Source organism: Odocoileus virginianus, chromosome 30 (assembly GCF_023699985.2).
Source record: "Odocoileus virginianus isolate 20LAN1187 ecotype Illinois chromosome 30, Ovbor_1.2, whole genome shotgun sequence".
Lineage (NCBI taxonomy): Eukaryota > Metazoa > Chordata > Mammalia > Artiodactyla > Cervidae > Odocoileus > Odocoileus virginianus.
In genome coordinates this window covers 39,121,514-39,138,573 of record NC_069703.1, presented here as the reverse complement: position 1 = coordinate 39,138,573, position 17,060 = coordinate 39,121,514, and the positions used below count along the sequence as shown (strand labels likewise).

At 49.9% G+C, this 17,060-nt stretch overlaps 1 protein-coding gene, 3 long non-coding RNA genes and 4 other non-coding genes across 9 annotated transcripts; 5 read left to right on the top strand and 3 right to left on the bottom strand.

Moving 5' to 3' along the window:
- Positions 1-5,183: 5,183 nt before the first annotated feature.
- Positions 5,184-8,042, bottom strand: RAB42 (RAB42, member RAS oncogene family). The gene is made up of 2 exons (XM_020869277.2): positions 7,776-8,042; positions 5,184-7,127 (listed from the first exon to the last, which is right to left on the bottom strand). The coding sequence occupies exons 1-2, from the start codon at positions 8,012-8,014 to the stop codon at positions 6,704-6,706; spliced, it is 663 nt and encodes a 220-aa protein (XP_020724936.2). The 5' UTR covers positions 8,015-8,042; the 3' UTR covers positions 5,184-6,703.
- A 105-nt stretch (positions 8,043-8,147) lies between these two features.
- On the bottom strand, positions 8,148-9,769 carry LOC110121956 (uncharacterized). Its single transcript, XR_002309082.2, has 3 exons — positions 9,646-9,769; positions 9,519-9,570; positions 8,148-8,487 (listed from the first exon to the last, which is right to left on the bottom strand). It is a non-coding gene; the product is annotated as an uncharacterized lncRNA (long non-coding RNA).
- A 2,119-nt stretch (positions 9,770-11,888) lies between these two features.
- Positions 11,889-13,353, bottom strand: LOC139032247 (uncharacterized). The gene is made up of 2 exons (XR_011484780.1): positions 13,185-13,353; positions 11,889-12,174 (listed from the first exon to the last, which is right to left on the bottom strand). It is a non-coding gene; the product is annotated as an uncharacterized lncRNA (long non-coding RNA).
- A 35-nt stretch (positions 13,354-13,388) lies between these two features.
- On the top strand, positions 13,389-16,216 carry LOC110121954 (uncharacterized). 2 transcript variants are annotated; one of them, XR_002309080.2, is made up of 6 exons: positions 13,389-13,681; positions 14,111-14,158; positions 14,700-14,789; positions 15,076-15,163; positions 15,495-15,543; positions 16,101-16,216. It is a non-coding gene; the product is annotated as an uncharacterized lncRNA (long non-coding RNA). The 2 variants fall into 2 exon arrangements; XR_002309081.2 differs by lacking the exon at positions 14,111-14,158 and having other exon boundaries at positions 13,390-13,681.
- Positions 14,215-14,349, top strand: LOC139032316 (small nucleolar RNA SNORA16B/SNORA16A family). The gene has a single exon (XR_011484842.1). It is a non-coding gene; the product is annotated as a small nucleolar RNA SNORA16B/SNORA16A family (small nucleolar RNA).
- On the top strand, positions 14,837-14,967 carry LOC139032319 (small nucleolar RNA SNORA44). Its single transcript, XR_011484845.1, has one exon. It is a non-coding gene; the product is annotated as a small nucleolar RNA SNORA44 (small nucleolar RNA).
- On the top strand, positions 15,191-15,316 carry LOC139032264 (small nucleolar RNA SNORA61). Its single transcript, XR_011484801.1, has one exon. It is a non-coding gene; the product is annotated as a small nucleolar RNA SNORA61 (small nucleolar RNA).
- LOC139032271 (small nucleolar RNA SNORD99) lies at positions 15,956-16,029 on the top strand. Its single transcript, XR_011484807.1, has one exon. It is a non-coding gene; the product is annotated as a small nucleolar RNA SNORD99 (small nucleolar RNA).
- Positions 16,217-17,060: the final 844 nt, after the last annotated feature.

Sequence of the window (17,060 nt, the reverse complement as noted above, 5' to 3'; positions counted from 1 at the left end):
TCAATATAATAAGCACCCAAAGAGGCAGCCAGCTTCTCACCTTCTCTCCGGTATCACCTGTCGCTCAGTCATCACTCTTGTGGCCTCCCATCAGGCAGAGGATGTTGAAGGGTTGTGCTTTCTCCAGAACCTCCTGATGCTGCTGGGGACACTCAAAGGGTGTTCTGTTGGTGATTACCAAGCTTCAAAAAGCCTCCCACCAAGTTCCTGCAGTAGGAGCTAGTCATTGGCTTCGGCAGCCAAGAAGGAATCCAGAGTTAGTTTTGAATCTTCCATTGAGGACAGAAGGGGGCCGGGAATCCGGGCAGTTTAGTGGCAAGAGCTGGGTTGAGTCAAAAGACCTCAGTTCTTGATCAGCTGTGTGACAGGTGAGTGCATTCCTCCAGCTGAGACATCTTGTCCTGTGTGCTCCCTGAGAGGCTTGTTCATCCAGTGAGTGTTTATAAGCTGTGCCCCTGCCCATGCCAGGCATGGCCAGCGATGATGAATGAACACAAGGGAGCGTTCCTTCCACTGAGGGAAAGGGAACCTGCCTCCATGACGAGAACTACAAAGCAGAGACTACCAGGGTCAGGGGAGAGCGTCTGAGCAGTTGAGCTGTAATTTAAGGGATCCATGGGAAGGCAGGGTCACTTTAAAGGAGAGAGAGCTGAATATTTGCCAACCCCAGTGCAGTGTGGTGAAGTGAGACAGGCCAGGTCATGCGGTGTCTTATAGGCCTCAGAAGAGTGGGCTTTACCCAGAAAGCAGGAACCATTGAAGGATTTTAGGCAGAAATGTGACATGGTTAGATTGGTGTTTTGAAAAGATCACTCTGGCCAGACAGTGGAGGGGATAAGAAAACATTTGGAGAAGCAGAGGTTCACAAGCAGGTTGTTGCCTGGACTGAGGTCGCTATAACGAAGTGGAGAGAAGGGAGATTTGACAGCTGTTTAATGGTGCACGCGTGGGCCTTGGTGACTGGATGTTGGGAGAGAGGTGTCACCGAGTATCTATAAGGGATCTCCTAACTTGGTGTCTGGGATAGCTTAGCCTGGGTGCAAGGCCTTCTGCCTCACTAGTTAAGTAACCGGGCCCATCTGATTCCCAGAGCCCTGCATAGTGAGTACGCAGACGGCTTAACACATGCTGAGCAGCCCAGGGAGTGGGGAGCAGGGCTGATGAGTTCGTGTTCTCCGGAGAGTACTTAATAGGTGCCACGTGCTATGCTGAGCACCTTCTGTGAATAAGCTTGATTCCCCAACAAGTCTGAAGAAAAAGTGTCAAACTCTTTGCAATAATCTCATTTAACCGCATTTTTCAGTGAGGCAACTGAACTTTAGAGTGTTTAAGTAATCTACTCAGTATCACACAGGTAGTAGTGATGGTGCTAAGGTTTCAACCAGGTCCCTCTGACTCCAGAACCTGCTCCCCTGACTGTGCCCTAAACTCTCTCCCCAAGTCCTGGGGGGGACAGAGAGGGGAGCGGCAGTGCCTGCAAAGGCCTGGAGGTGTGAAGAAGTCACCTCATCAATGTGGCTGAAGCATAAGGTGCTACGTGAGGAGAGAATGGTCAGAGGTGAGCAGAGTAAGCCTGGGGGTGGACAGCCCTCAGGCCTAGTGGTGGGGTCTAGTGCCCGTGTTTGGAGCCTGCCATGTGTGCGTCTTGCAGGGGGTTGGGAGGGTGTGGGGAGCCCAGCTGGCTGACCCTGGGCTTCCCACCCCTCTTCAGCCTGAGCATTACCCCTCTTAGCTCTGGAGCATTTTAGGGCTGTGGGAAAGATCCCATCTGACAAGATTCTGATGCTAGTGAAAGTCGCTCAGTCGTGTCCAATTCTTTGTGACCCTGTGGACTGTGTCCATGGAATTCTCCAGGCCAGAATACTGGAGAATACCGTTCCCTTCTCCAGGGGATCTTCCCACCCCAGGGATTGAACCCAGGTCTCCCACATTACAGGCACATTCTTCACCAGCTGAGCCACCAGGGAAGCCCCCTGATGCTAACAGCAGGCATGTAAACAAAAAGTTTGAATCAACCAAAAGGCAGCTGTAGGGGGTGGTCACAAAAACAGGGGTGAGTTTTGAGGACCTAGAAGGCGCCATCTGGCATCAAGAAGCCATCCTGGAGGGGGTCCCTCCTGCATGGGGTAAAGCAGGGAGGAGGAGGGTCACTCTGGACTGAGGTCTCACAGTTCCCTATAGTTGGGAAGGTTTTCCACAGTCCCCCAGTGTAGTCCTTTATTTTCCAGGTAAAGACCCCTTCCCTTCCTCTTTGTTTAAAAAAATTTGGCTGTGCTGGGTCTTTGTTGAGGCACATGGGCTTCTCTAGATGTGCCACGTGGGCTTAGTTGCCCGTGGCCTGTGGGATCTTAGTTCCCCAGCCAGGGATCGAATCCTGCATTGGAAGGCAGATTCTTAATCACTGGACCACCAGGGGAGTCCCACCCCTTCCCTTTCTGATGGGTGGACTCTCTGTCGAGGGTGGGTGGTTTAGAAGGCTGGGCAGGGGCTGAGCGGAGGACCTTTCCTGGCCAGCTAGACCCCTAGGCTCTACCTCCACAAAACTCCTGAAGGCCACCCCTACTGCCCGGGTGACGCCCTCGGCAAAGATGCCCTCCCTGCAGGCCCCATGTGCTGACCCCTTTCTTCCCTCTGCTGACCTGAGTCCCAGAGCACGGGCTATGCAGTGTGAAGCTTACCTCTTCCAACACTGGGACTCCTGCGGGACATGTCCCAGCCAGGGGTCCTAGAGAGATCCTCCCACATCTGTCACCCACTAGGGCCAGGATCTAAGAATAACTTTCATAGAGAAAAGGAAGAAGAAAACACAATGGGCCTGCTGCTATTTGCTGAAGCTGAGTCATGAGTACAAGAGGTTCTTCACAATCCTTTATACTAGTTTCTTTATTCTTGGTTATGTTTCAGATTTTCCCTAATGGTCTTAGAAAGCCCAGTGTTCCCCTGCCACAGAGCCTCCTCAAGGGAATCAGCCCGATCTTGAAGAGCTGCCCTCTAGTGGGGCAAAAAGACACAGCAGAACCTGAAATCTGCAAAGAGGAGAGCCGTTGCAGTAAGTGCCCTGAAGGCTCAGGGAAAGAAATAGGTTAGGTTGGACTAAGCTTTGATGGGTGAACAGAGTTTTGACAGAGATGGAGGCGTGACATTCCAGGCAAGGGAGTCACACACAAAAGACCCAGAGGAGGCTTGTTGGCAGAAGTAACCTAACATTTATTAAGTGTTAAGTAACCTAACAATCCACGTCATAATTAATCCTCTAACAAAACTGTGAGGTAGGAATCATTCTCATTTTACCATGAGGAGAGGCTTGGAGGCCAAGTAGCCTGTGGGGAGCCCAACCCATATCTCTGCAAGGGGTTAGGACCTTTAAGAACTTTGTTAGCATTTGGAATTCTTATTTCCCTAAAGTATATACTTTAGTAGCCTCTGTTCCCTAACAGTCATAAGAGCAAAACCCTCAGGGGAAGAAGTGGATATCCACCTTCTGAACTCCTAGAGCCTAGTGAGGAGTACTGCCTTTGATTTGTTATTTGATCCTTTCTAAAACTGGTGAGTTAGGAAGTAGTATCCCCATCTTACCGATGAGTCCACTGAGGCTTAGATGAAATAAGTTCCCCAGAGTCCCACAATTGTATATAGCAGAGCTGAGATTCAAACCCAGGTTTGACCCTATTTTTGGCACCTGGGATAATGCAGTGGTTAAGAGGAGGCCATATTATTCTGAGTGTTGCAGGCTGATCAGATAACACAGGGAGGGAGTAAAGTGCTAGGGTCTTCCAAGCAAAGGGAACAGCGTGTGCAAAGCCCAGGGCTAGGTGGTTGGGAACTTGGGCAAAGCAGGTGGAGATGCCATAGGACCAGATCAGACTGGACTTGGGGGGAAAGGGTTTGGATTTTACCCTGCAGGCAATGGGGAGCCAGGGAGGGATTCTAGGAGTGGAGCAGCCAGGTCAAATCTGTATTTTAAAAAGATCCCCTGGGGCAGTGTGGATGCTAAATCACACCCAGCGAGCCTGAGACCCTCAAGATGGGTGATACAATCTACACTAAAGATTGGAGGCCAGGACGGGGGGGCAGGGGGTGCTGCACTGAGACACCAATGGCAAACTGGTTGGCAAGTGGTACACATGAAGCGCCCAGTCAGAGCTGGACACCGTTCCTTCTGCCCAGATCTCTGCTCTTAGCTTGGTTCTTCCTCCTCATCTAGGTTCTCAAATCAAAGGCCATCTCCTGAGAGAGGCCCTCCTTGACCATCTGCTCTAAACGAGCCCCCATCACCCTCAGGCCCATCTCTTGGATCTGTGGTCTTTATAGCACTTACAGCTAAGACTCATTTAGTCCCACTTCCTAGTTTTTTTCTCTTCCACTGGAATGTCAGCCCTAGGACTGCTTTTCTGTCCTGTTCACTGCTGTATTCCTGGAGCCTAGATCAGAATAGATGCTCATTTTAAGACATTTTTGATGAAGGGATGATAATAACTCTAAAGCAAATTATTTCCTCTCTTGTCTACACTTTCTCATCTACGAAATGAATACAATCGCGCCAACCTTGCAGGATGGTCAGAAGAATGAGTGATGTTTTGAAAAGAGAAGGCAGGGAGGAAGTCGAGCACAGAGAGGTTGCTCCTGGCCCAGGTGCCAAGGTGAGGAAGCTAAAAATCACCCGAGTGAAACTTCCCAAGACCCCGAGGAAGGAGAGGTTTTCAGTGACAGCTTACTGAGGAGGAATCCGAGACTCAACAAGGTCGAGTAACTGGTCCCAGGTCACAAAGTGAGTAAAGGGGCTCTGCTACTTTTGCTATGGCAACTGCCCTGCCCTGCCCTGCCCGTGCCCACTGGCACAATGAGACCGCCCAGATATCCCCTTGACACCTGCTGTGTTGCTGTTCAGTCACCAGGTCCAGCTCACTGCGACCCCATGGACCACAGCACGCCAGGCTTCCCCGTCTGTCAGTCTCCCGGAGCTTGCCCACGTTCGTGTCCATTGAGTCAGTGATACCATCCAGCCATCTCACCCTCTGTCACCCTCTTCTGCCTTCAGTGAAGTGTAAAGATCCCTCTCTCCATAAAGCCTTCCTGCATTGCCACTGGATATTTTGCGCCTAGCAGCTTCTGTTGCAGGTTAAGTTCCCCAGCAGCCAGATTTTGAGAACAAAATCAGTGTGCAGACTTTTATTTTTTTAGTATTTACTTGTTTGGCTGCACCAGGTCTTAGTTGCAGCAGGCAGGATCTTCAGTCTTCATTGTGGCATGTGAGATCTTTAGTTCCAGCATGTGAGTAATTGTTCCCTGAGCAGGGATCGAACCAGGGCCCCCTGCATTGGGCGCTCAGAGTCTTAGCCCCTGGACCACGAAGGAAGTCCCCTAGACTTTTATATATAATTTTTTTTCCACACCATGCAGACTGTGGGATCTCCAGTTCCCCAAACAGGGACTGAATCTGGGCTCTTGGCTTTGAGATCACAGAATGCTAACCATGGGACCGCCAGGGAATTCCAAGGGTGCAGATGTTTTTTTCCCCCTTGTATTTTTGTGCAGACTTTTATTACGAAATTCTTTCTTAAAAAAATATTTACTTGACTGCACCAAGTCTTAATTGTGGCACTTAGGATCTTCGATCTTCATGGCAGCATGTGGGATCTAGTTCCCTGAGCAGGGATCGAAATGAGGCCCCCTGCATCAGAAGCTCAGGCTCTTAGCCACTGAACCACCAGGGAAGTCCCTATTAGGAGTTTCTTGAGATCAATACCTGCTGGGTGGGGGAGGAAGGGAAGAAAGCAGGATTGAGCAGGAGAATGTAGCTGTGATGCTGTCCTAAAGGTGGCCTCAATGGACCCCATGGAGAGTGATGAAGATGGGTGTTTCCTTCAGAGTTGTCTACAGTTGAGGCAAGAAGGCCAGGCCTTTGAACACTCCCCCCGCCCCCAACAGATCTGATACATTGATGCTGGACTGGGCTGCCCCAGATGAGCAGGCAGTTCCCAGAGAGCAACCTGGGCTCCACCACCACATAGCACTCCCAGCAGCTAGGAGCTCTGGTGGGGAGGAGGCCATGGGTTCTTCAGCCCTGGGGGGAGATTTTGGTGGCTAACCAAGTGTCCACCATGCGCCCAGCCAGAGAGCTGTTCATATTCATCCCTGCCTCTCCGACCCGTGGCCTTGGAGTAGGAGCACTGGGCAGCAATCCGGGTTTGAAGGCACTTTCTCATCCAAGCCTGAAGACCTGGCTCAGCCTGAAAGCCCCTGCCCCCCTCCTCGCCTGTAGCAGCGTCCACACGCTGAGCGGCTCGGCGTCCGAGCCCAGGGACGCTGCCTGAAATGGCCACGTCCTGGCCAAGAGAGGAAAGAGCAGCAGCGATGACAGTTCTTGTTATTCGATTTTCACTGTGTCGGAGGCTCTGGCTCTGGCTGAGCATAGCGCATCCATGATCTCAGTCATGCCCACAACCCCCCATGAGTGGGGTCTGTTACGAGCTCCTCTGACCACAGAGGAAACAGTCTCCAGGACAGGAAGCTGCACACCTGGCCTCTTAGACCTTTCTGGTGGAAAAGGGGCTGAGCTCCAAGACCCCAAAATCCAGGAGGCATGACTGTGCCAGGATATGGTTTGTAATAACTCTGTGAATAGATTCTGCCATTTGGCCTCCAGAGAGATACTAACACTCCCCATCCCACCAGCTCTGCGTTAACCCTTTCCCTCCTAGAGTCAACACCTGCATGGGCCCGGGTGCTGTATCCTGCTGGGCAGTCTGGAGCTCTGGGTGTTCTGGATGAGACGCACACCCCCCCAGTCCTCCTCCAGTTTGATGTCCCCCTGCCACAAGGCCTGCTGGATGGTGTTGGCAAGGGTGTCGAAGGCCAGGTCCACATTGCAGTTACTTTTGGTGGAGGTCTCCATAAAGCCCGTGCCCAAGGAGGCAGCCAGCTCCTCCGCCTCCTGGGTTGAGACACAACGGGCACTCTGCAGGTCACTCTTGTGGCCAATTAGCAGGAAGATCGCCTTGTCGGGGCCCTGAGTGGCCATGACCTCCTGATGCCAGTCTCGAATGTGCTCAAAGGACTTCCTGTTTGTCACATCAAAGACCAGCAGGACACCCACCACATTCCGGTAAAAGGACCTGGTGATGCACCTGATGGTGAAGGGAGTACAGTGAGAGAGGGTTACGCCTTTAACACGCCGGGTCCTGCATCCCCCTCCATCCAGTGACTGCCTCACACCCCCATTTCAGCTCATTTCACACCACCCTCTGCTTCCCTTTGCCTGGGTCTGTGTCTCTCCCAAGTTACTGTGTGTTCCTCAGTCAGGGAGCAGTTTGATTCCCAGACTCCCCTGACCATTTCTGGAGAAAACCTGCTGTTTTCCTGATCACAGGTTTCCCAGTTCTCTCCCTGGCAAACTCCTACGCATCCTTCACAGCCAACACAAATATCTCCTTTTTCCACCGCTCCCTGACACCTCCCTCTCTGCGCTTCTGTGGGCCCTCTCAGCACCCAGGTCATTCATCCCTCTAGGTTTCAATGTCGAATATTCCACTGGGGCCAGCCGGGCCAGGTCTCAGGCATCAAGCTCAGGGGCTCAGCCCACCAGCTGTTACTTGTAGGATGAATGACTCAAGTGTGAAGGACCCGGGCCCAGGGCAAGGACCCCCCAGATCTCTACTTAGGCCACTGAGGGCGGCGACTCTGAGGGATCCCCATGGTCACCCCGCCCCAACCAGAAACCCCTCACCCCAAACCCTTCTCGTCCCTCCCCTGCCCACCTCCCACCCACCGCGCACCTGAAGCGCTCCTGGCCCGCCGTATCCCAGAGCTGCAGCTTGACGCGCGGCCCGGCCTGAAGCTGCACAGTGCGGGTATAGAACTCGACGCCCACCGTGGGCGCCGACTCAAGCTGTAGCTCGGTCTCGGGGATCCCGGGCGCACCCCTCATGTAGCACCGCAGCAGCGACGTCTTGCCCACGGCCGCGTCTCCCAGCAGCGCGATCCGAAACTGGTAGCGACAGCCCCCTGCCTCCATGGCCAGCGTCTCGCCTCCCGAGGCCAGACTGCCAACTGTGCGCCCCCGCCCCCGCCCCGCAGTCGCAGCCACGCCCATGCCCCGTCTCTGGGCCCCGCCCCCCAGTCTCCGGGAGGCCCCAGAGACACCCACACGCGGGCCTGGAGAACCTGGGGCGTCTTCAGCAACGCCGAACGGTTCGCCGAGGAAACCACCCAGCCCGGTGGAAACACCTGGACAGGTCACTTCCTCGCTCCGGGCCTCAGTTTTCTCCTCTGTAAAGTGGAGATAATCATCTCTACTTCAAGGAAGAAGAGATTAAACTAGATAATGTGGGGAGGAGGGCTACAGAGGACCGATCATCACACCCAGCGTGCCCTGGCCTGAGACTGACTGACTGCGCCGGAGCGACCACTGCATTCATTCTTTGGGGCGGTTTCTCTCTGCAGCCCCAACTCTCTGTTAGTCCTCCTGTTGCGCCCCTGCTGCTGGACCTGGAGAAGGTTGATGGTTTATAGATGCACTTTGCTCACCCAGATGCCCCTTTCCTGGAGCCCTACTGGCCCTGCTCAGTGTTCAGGTTCAACAGTTCAGCAGGCCCCACTGCTTCCACCCTGCCTGCCTGCGCTGGGCCCCAGGGTCGAGAGAGAGACTTGGACACAGTCAGGTAGAGGGGGCAGGGTAGACAGACAACTGCAATTCCAGAGGGTACAGTTGGCTTGTGGACTGGACAGCTAAGGTTTATGAGGTGAGATGGTCAGTTTCTTATGCTTTGGGACAGCAACCCTCTGAGAAGGCTATCGTGTGCCCATTTTAGAGCTCAGGAGACTGAGGCTCAGATGTGTGGCTGTCACACATCTGACACGTGTGGCTCGCCCTTGATACCACAGAAGGGGACTGGAAAGCAAGTTCCCAAAGGACCAGGACAAAGTGGGTCAGGGGCACGGTAAGGCAGATGCACCGGCATTCAAGATCTCCTCCACTCTTTCCAGTCTGATCTTCTGAACACGCAGAACATCAAGGCTCGAGGTTGGTCCCAAACAGCTTGTCTGCTGGTTTAATCTCACTAACCCACAGTGGGTAGATGTTGCAGTTTAACAGGTTGGCAGTGGGGAGCAGTTCTCACTAAGGCAAACCATCATATCATCACATTTCCTCCTTACACAACCTTGTGAGTAGGTGTTAATCTGCCCGGCTTTTTACAGATGAGAAAACTGAGGTTCACAGAAATTAAGGAACCAGCCCAAGATCATTCAGCACAGAAGACAGAGTGGTGGCCAAATTTGTTTCTGGCTGGACAGTTTGAGGACCTGGGAAGGCCCAGGTTTCCTAAATAAATCAGTGAGGAGCCATTTTGTTAAGCCTTCTAGTAATTCTGCCCTTTGGTCACTGCACTAGCCTGAAGGGGCCCAAGTCTCGGCTCACCCCCACTCCAGGAGAGAAAGGAAAATCAGGTAGGGTGTATGGTGTTGAGGATCCTCCCTGCCAGTTCTATCCAAACCAGGAGAGTCTGCCCCATTCCCACCTGCCCCTCTGAGGTTTCCATCAGGACGCTCTCATCACCTTGCTCTGTTCAGCTGGAAAAACAGTTTTTGCATCAGGCCTGTGCAGAACCGTCTCCCCTCATTCCACCCTCTCCCGTCTTTACCCACCACTGGTGCTCCAGCCGTGCTGAACATTTTTCCTCTTAGCAGCCCAATGCCAAGAACACCCCCCTTCTGCTCTTCAAAGGGTAACTAACCCCAATTTTAGGCCTCAGGTTAGATCTATGTCTTCAAGAAGCCCCTCATTGACTGGCTAGTGAGGTCACAGGCCCTTTTGTCCTTTGTGATGTCTGTCTCCCTTCTAGACTCAGGCCCCTTGAGGACAAGGACCAGTGGCTGTATCCTCAGTGCTTGGCTCAGTAAATATTTCTGGTTGAATGAATGAATAAAAGTGGATGTGCTATTCATTTATTCATTCACTCATTATTCATTCAAATACCACAACAGAGTTGGACTCAGGGAGCCACGGGGTTAGAAAAGACCTCTTGGAGAAGCTGAAGCTGAAGCTGCGTCTCCAAGGACAGTGGGAGCTGGAGAGGTGATCGAGAAAGGGCACTTGGGCAGGGGCAGTGGGTGAAGGCAGAGAGGCATGGAACAGCTTGAAAGGAGTTTGAACCCAGACATCCCAGAAGCCTTTGTGGTCAGCATGTGGGCAGAGTGCACTGTCAGCATCAGATTCCTTGAACTTCCTCTCCTAGATGTTCCTGCTGTGGGCTGGGGTCATGTGTCTGCCCCTGACTGCATCTGGCACTGGAATCCAGCTGTCAGCTGACTTTGTCACAGACTGCCTATGTGACTCCCCAAGGGGCGAGTCATTTCTCCTCCCCAGCCCTGCTTCCCTTCTTCGAAGTGAGACAGATAGACCATGGCAGCCGCCACACGGGGCAGTTCCGGGGTAACTGTGTGTCATAGCAGGTGCACGTTTGCATTAGACAGATCCTAGTTTTTTGCTTTTTCCTTTATTTTGTAATTAATGAATTTTATTATTGGAATATAATTGCTTGACAATGTTGTGTTTCTGCTGTACAGCAAAGTGTATCAGCTCCATGTATACATCTCTCCCCTCCTGCCCCGATCTCACCCTCTAGGTCATCACAGAGCAACCAGCTGAGCTCCCTGTGCGACCCAGCAGCCTCCTACCGGCTATCAGATCTTAGTTCTATTTAATTTCTTAAATTTAATTGTTAAAATTTATTTATTTATTGGCTGCTCTGGGTCTTTGTTGCTGCTTGGGCTTTCTCTAGCTTCGGTGAGCGGCGGCTACTCTTCATTGCAGTGTGTGGGCTTCTCATTGCAGTGGCTTCTTTTGTTGCACCGCATGGGTTCTAGGACGTGTGGACTTCAGCGGTTGTACCACGGGGGCCTAGCTGCTCTGCCGCATGTGGGATCCTCCTAGACCAGGGATCAGGTAATGAAAGCAAAGAGGAGGAGCCGCCAAATCACCTGTGGCTTCAGAGGCCATTGAGGGTACTGAGCTTTATTCCAAATGTGTTGAGAAGTCAGTGATTGTGGGGCAGGTGAATTACATGATCTGAATTTTCTCTTGCTTACTTTTTTGTTTTTAGCATTTTTATTAAAATGTAATTGATACATAGTAAACTGCACATATTAAAAATGTACAATATGCATTTTGACATAAGTGTACACCCACAAAGCCACCACATTGAGATAATGAACATCTCCATTAGTCTCAAAAGTTTCTCCATGTCCTTCTTGTTTTTTTTTCCATGTCCTTCTTTAATTCTTCACTCCTAACCTCCTCTCCCAGACAACCATCAATCTGCTTTCTGCCACTAAAGATGAGTTTGCATTTTCTAGAATATTTATCATATAGTATATAGTCTGGCTTCTTTCACTCAGCATGATAGTATTTCACTGTATTAATATACACAATTTGTTTATCCAATCCCTGTTGAAGGATATTTGTGTCATATTCAGTCTTTGGCTATTACAAATACAACTGCTACGAACATTCATATTCAAGTCTTTGTGTGGATGTATGCTTTTCATTTCTCTTGGAAAATACCTAGTGCTGACACAGCTGGGTTGGATAGTAGGTGCATTTTTACTTATTTAAAAACTGCAAAATCATTTTCCAAAGTAGTTGCACCATTTTACAGTCCTGAATATTGTATGAAATTTCCACGTGCTCTACTTTTCCTTCGTTGTTTGATATTGTCAATCTTTTTAACTTTTAGCCCTTCCACTGTGTTTGTAGTGTTATGATAGTGAGCATCATTCATGTGTTTATTTGCCATCTGTTTATCTTCTTTGGTGAGGTGTCTTTCAAATTTTGTCACCCCCCCTTCTTTTCCCCCTTGTTAAAAATAGAGTGGTTTTACTTTTTACTGTTGAGTTTTAAGAGCCATTTATTTACTTATAGGTTTCTCGTTGCGGTGGCTTCTCTTGTGGCAGAGCACAGGTTCTAGCTCAGGCTTCAGTAGCTGCAGCACATGGGTTCCATAGGTGTGGCTCACGCCGGTTTCAGAGCACAGGCTCCGTAGTTGTGGCCCACAGGCCTAGCTGTTCAGCGTCATGGGGGGTCCTCGTGGACCAGGGACGGAATCCCTGTTCCCCACACTGGCAGGCAGATTCCTAACCACTGCACCACCAGGGTAGTTCCTTAGGAGTTATGTTCTAAAACAAAAACAAACAAAAAAGACTTCTTTATGTTCTAGATGCAAGGCCCCTATTCAGTGCATTCAGTGTTTTGCAACTATTCTCTCCCAATTTGTCTCTTGTTAAAATATATAATGGAAATAAAAAAAATTATTTATTTGGCTGCCTGAATCTTGGGCTTCTCAGGTGCCTCAGTGGTAAAGAACACATTTGCCAATGCAGGAGATGCAGGAGACAGGGGTTCAACCTTGGAGGAGGAAATAGCAACACACTCTAGTATTCTTGCCTGGAAAATCCCATGGACAGAGGAGCCTGGGTCAGAGTGGCTGAGCGTGGACGGACGCCTGGGTATTAGTTGCCACAGGTGGGATCTTTAGTTGCAGCATGTGGGATCTAGTTCCCTGACCAGGGATGGAAACTGGGGCCCCTGTATTGAGACCTCAGAGTCTTACTACTTTATATATATATATATATATATATAGTGATGCTTATTCATTCTATGGATAAAACTTGTACATGGCACAGTGATTATGAATGTGGTCTATGAGGTGAACTTCCGCATTTCAGGTCTTAACTCGCTTGCTATCTGTGTAAGCCATTTCTGTTTCCTTATCTGCAAAAGAGGCATAATTGTAATTCCCATATACAGGGTTATTTTGAAAACTAGCTGAGATAATCGAGCATAATGTACTTAGTAAGCACTCAGTAGTTTTTTATCGATTAGCCGAAGAGATAAGCCCGAACAAAGAATGCATTCTTCTAATGAGTTCTGTAATCAGTCACCTCTTCCTTTTGGAAAGGAAGCCCGCCCCCAGATCCCTCCGCCGAAATCCTGCTCAGTCTACGCTCCTCGATGTGCTTTCAGGCGGTTTGAACCAAAATCCCTGGCTCACCTCACTGGGTTAAAAGTTAACTTCCCGATTTTGAAAGTCGGTGATATTTATGAGCTCCGTCCTGGGTTACTGGACGTTCACTGAGTGCTAAATGATGGCGGAGGAATCTCTTCGGATCCTGCAGAAATCACTTACACAAGTTTCCTCCAACCGAGTGAAAAGGGTCCCACACCACAAGCGATCGGGACTGCGAGTCAGACAGTCGGCCGCTCGCCGGAGGCGAACGAACTACAACTCCCATCATTCCGCGCAGTAGGCTGCTCCAATCGTCAGGCACAGCTTCGAGGGGCGGGGCCTATATAAACCCCTTCCCGACCCACAGTCGTCCTTTTTCCCGGCAGCCGCGCGTAGGTCGTCTTGTGTGTCTTGGATTCTCTGTCTGCAGTGGTCCACGCCCATCCTCCGCCATACCCGGTCTTAGCCTGGTTGCCACGGGCGCCGCACCTGCCGGGGCTGCCTCTAGAGGCGGCGGGATGTTGAGCGCGGCACGGAGGGTCCAGGCCTACTGGCCTAGTCGGGCCGAGATCCGGAAGGCCACGTGGTTCTCAGGCGCAGTGGAAGAAGCCGGACCCTGTGTGGGCCACGCCCTGCTCCCGCCGCTGCCCTCGCGGCCCTGTGCTCCGGTGTGACGGGTGAGTAACATGGGCAGGCGGTCAGGTGTGCGGCGTTTCTGGGACTGAAGTGGCTTAAGTTAGGGGAGACCCCGTGGTGGGATCAGCCAGACCTTGAATACGCCTGACAGTTGCTCCGTGACCTTGGGCATGTTAACTTGCCTACCTTCTCCAAAATTATCTGGCTGCACAACACGTGATAAGGAAGTCACCCTGGTGGGTATAAGGACAAGGTTTTCTGGAGGACGGGCTATAGTCATTCAGATCCTATTTTGAATCCCAAGGTTGTCACTTTCTCCATTGATAGGGGACTTTGGCAAGTAACAAGTCTAAATCTGGTGTAAGACGGGGTTAATAAAACGATCCTGTGGCGATAAAATGAGACACACCACTGGCACATAGTAAAAGGTGGTGGTGATCAGAATTTATAGGATGTCTGTTTTCTTTTAGTTTCCAAAATGTCCCAGTAGATGAGTCCTGACATCTCACAGGATTTAGGTGAGTCTGAGGGCTGCAGTGTTGGGTCTGCACTGTGACCTAGATCCCCGTCCCCCCGTGGCCCTTATCGAAGCTGCCGCTGCTTCCATATAGCTGCTGTGGTCAAAAAGGAGCCCAAAGTGACAGTTTTCCTTGACGGTCGCCGTTCTGTTTGCTGTAACTGATCTGCAACATATCAGGAAAAGACAGTTCCCATTGTACTTGCCATTTCTCAGGTACAACCAGAGACCTTTATTAGAATTGACAACGTTTTCAGAGGCCACCAGAAATGTTTCATTGGTGGAGTCTTACATGCAAGAATAAGGCTTTTGAGAAGTGGCTTGCAGAGGCCAAGAACCAGTATGGAGATGCACATATTGGGTGGGTTAGATACCTGTGCTGGGGAAATCCAGGGGCAAGTGGTGCAGAATGTGGCCATGCTGTGGGTCTTTGCCCTGAAAAGCTTAAGGCATCAGTCTAAAGGCGAGTCAAAAACCTTGATTCTGAAAACCAGATGATTGGAAGGAGTAGGTCATTCAGGACAATGCTGTTCTCATTTTAGTTGTGTCAGAAGATTCCAGGATGGCTGAAGTTGACCTTTCTGGTGAGTGAAGAGGACATGACAGTGATGGAACACAAGCCTCAGGGCCTGGTAGGTTCTCTAAAGATGTAACTTAGGAGCCACCTAGTGGGTCAGCACAGCATGTTTCCAAGGGCTGTGGCTTCTTGTGGCCATGGGATCTCCAACTGCATGCGAGAGCAACATGGAGAGACTTTGACAGCACAGGTCAGCGTAATACCTGCAGCTGCCACTCGCCTTTCCTATAATCTCTCAGGATTTGGGCTGGAAGTCTTCCACTTGAATCCATGTGTTCCCATCAAAATCACATTCTGGGTAATTAGGTTTTTTGTTAGAGCTTCCACACTCTTTTTTGCAGGTTACCCCCCGTTTTTTAACTGGCAGTGCCTGATACTGAAGTAACTGAACATATCAGCTCGTCGCTGGAGCCGTGCTTTCAGAATAAGGTAAAGTTGGGTATTGGAGACAGCCTGACCCTCCAGTTCCCTTTCCCATCGGATCTAAACCCTGGTCTCGGTGGTCGTAAGAGGAGGAATAGTAGTACTGAAACTGTGCTCGTCGTGTGTGCTGTATAGCATGTGGGCTAGTTTCAGACAAGGCTGAATTCTCTTGGAACTTGTTTTCTCTGCCCCTTACAGTGGGGTAATTTTAGGCTTAAAGGGAAACTATATATGAAACTGGCAGTTGGTATAGTAATTGCTGGCTGAGATTTTTGTATTTGGGAGGGATATACCAATAGCTTTCTTGCCTCCTGATTGATATTTTTCTCCCCCTAAGACCTGTTGCCAGTAAAGCTGTCTTCATCTGTGTGGATCTACAGAGTTGGGTGAGTTGAATGTCTAGCTGAAGCTTTATCACAACTTCCATTTGTACTTAGCTTAAGACTGTAAGTCGTGTAGCCAATAGATAAAGATACTCAGTGTGGAAAAGTTCTGTATTTATAGTGTATCACTTACATCTGGTTTTCCTTGGAAGCTGCATTTATTGGCTGTTCATAACCAGATGACAAAAAAAAACATTTACTTTGTGACTTGGTCTGCTAGATTTTGCCTGCACTAAGGCCAAGAGCACATCCAGAGTAGAATGTAGCAGCTGTTAGGCCTTTACCTCGAGGACTGAGGGCCGGCCGACTGCTGCTCCTGCTCAGTGGTTTTGGGTAGCCATGGACTCACCCACCCCTCCTTTCAGTGGGAGACGATTGGGTAGTTCTGTCTAGCTTGGTATTTTTTCAGCCTGTGACTGGTCTAGGATGAAACCTAATCTAAGTGGACATCTGTGGATGATAAATGCGGATATGGGACTGAGACCAGCTCTTGGGAAAACCTGGAGGGGCACGGATAAATTGGGGCATTACTAACACACTGGCTTATACTTCCTTTTCAGGAGAGAAACAAAAGGCAAATAAAGAGACGGGGCGCTTTCAGGTGGAAACAGCTGTTTTGTTTTTGGTGATGCTGCTACCTGGCATATAAATGACCAATAAAAGATTGATGGTTGTATGTTTGTCAGTTTCTTGATGTTTTCAATTTATGGCTTGCTTATTCTCACTTAAATACTTCATAAGACCCAGGATGAATTAAGAGTCTCAATCTCTGAAGATTGATCTCAGAAAGTGATAAAATGGATCACTTCTATAATTGCAATTATATTACTCTTGGTGAGTGAGAATTCAGGCTGAGCCCAAGACTGGTGCTTAATGATCTTTTGAAGGGTACATACTCTGCCACTCCTCAGGTCTACACAAAACTAGGGAAGCAATCTTTGGCATAATTTCAGGAGGGCCCTGGTCAATGGGATTTCCTATGGAAAACACAGCAGAGATGTGTGTGACAGTCATCAAGATGTGGTTTGGTGATGGTTGATAATCTCATAGGCTAGTTTTCTGAATTACCATTTCCTATATGTAAATAAGACTCATGCACTTGGTTTAATATAATTTATGTACTTTAGTTTTAACATTTTCTTAAGAGGTGGCATTGGTACATACATGGCACCATCTTGTACCTCAAACAGTCTAGGCCTTTTTGGTCTAAAATAAGCTGGTTCCAACACTGCTACCTTCCCAGGTGGCACAGTGGTAAGAGAATCTGCCTGCCAATACAGGAGGTGATTTGATGTCTGGGAGGGGGAAATCCCCTGAAAGAGGAAATGGCAATCTGCTCCAGTATTGCCTGAAAATTTTCATGGACAGAGAAGCCTGAACACTTTGACCATTCAAACTGAAATTTAAGTCGCTCATGGGCTGTAGCCTTCCAGGCCCCTCTGTCCATGGGACTTAGGGCTTGAGCTGCCATTTCATTCTCCAGGGGATCTTCCTGACCCAGGGATCAAACCGGGGTCTCT

Excerpts from the sequence above, each read along its gene's own strand:
- RAB42 (XM_020869277.2), bottom strand. The coding sequence starts at position 8,014 with ATGGAGGCAGGGGGCTGTCGCTACCAGTTTCGGATCGCGCTGCTGGGA. Across the intron at positions 7,128-7,775 it reads GCGGGCCAGGAGCGCTTCAG|GTGCATCACCAGGTCCTTTT; the intron begins GTGCGCGGTGGG and ends CTTCACCATCAG.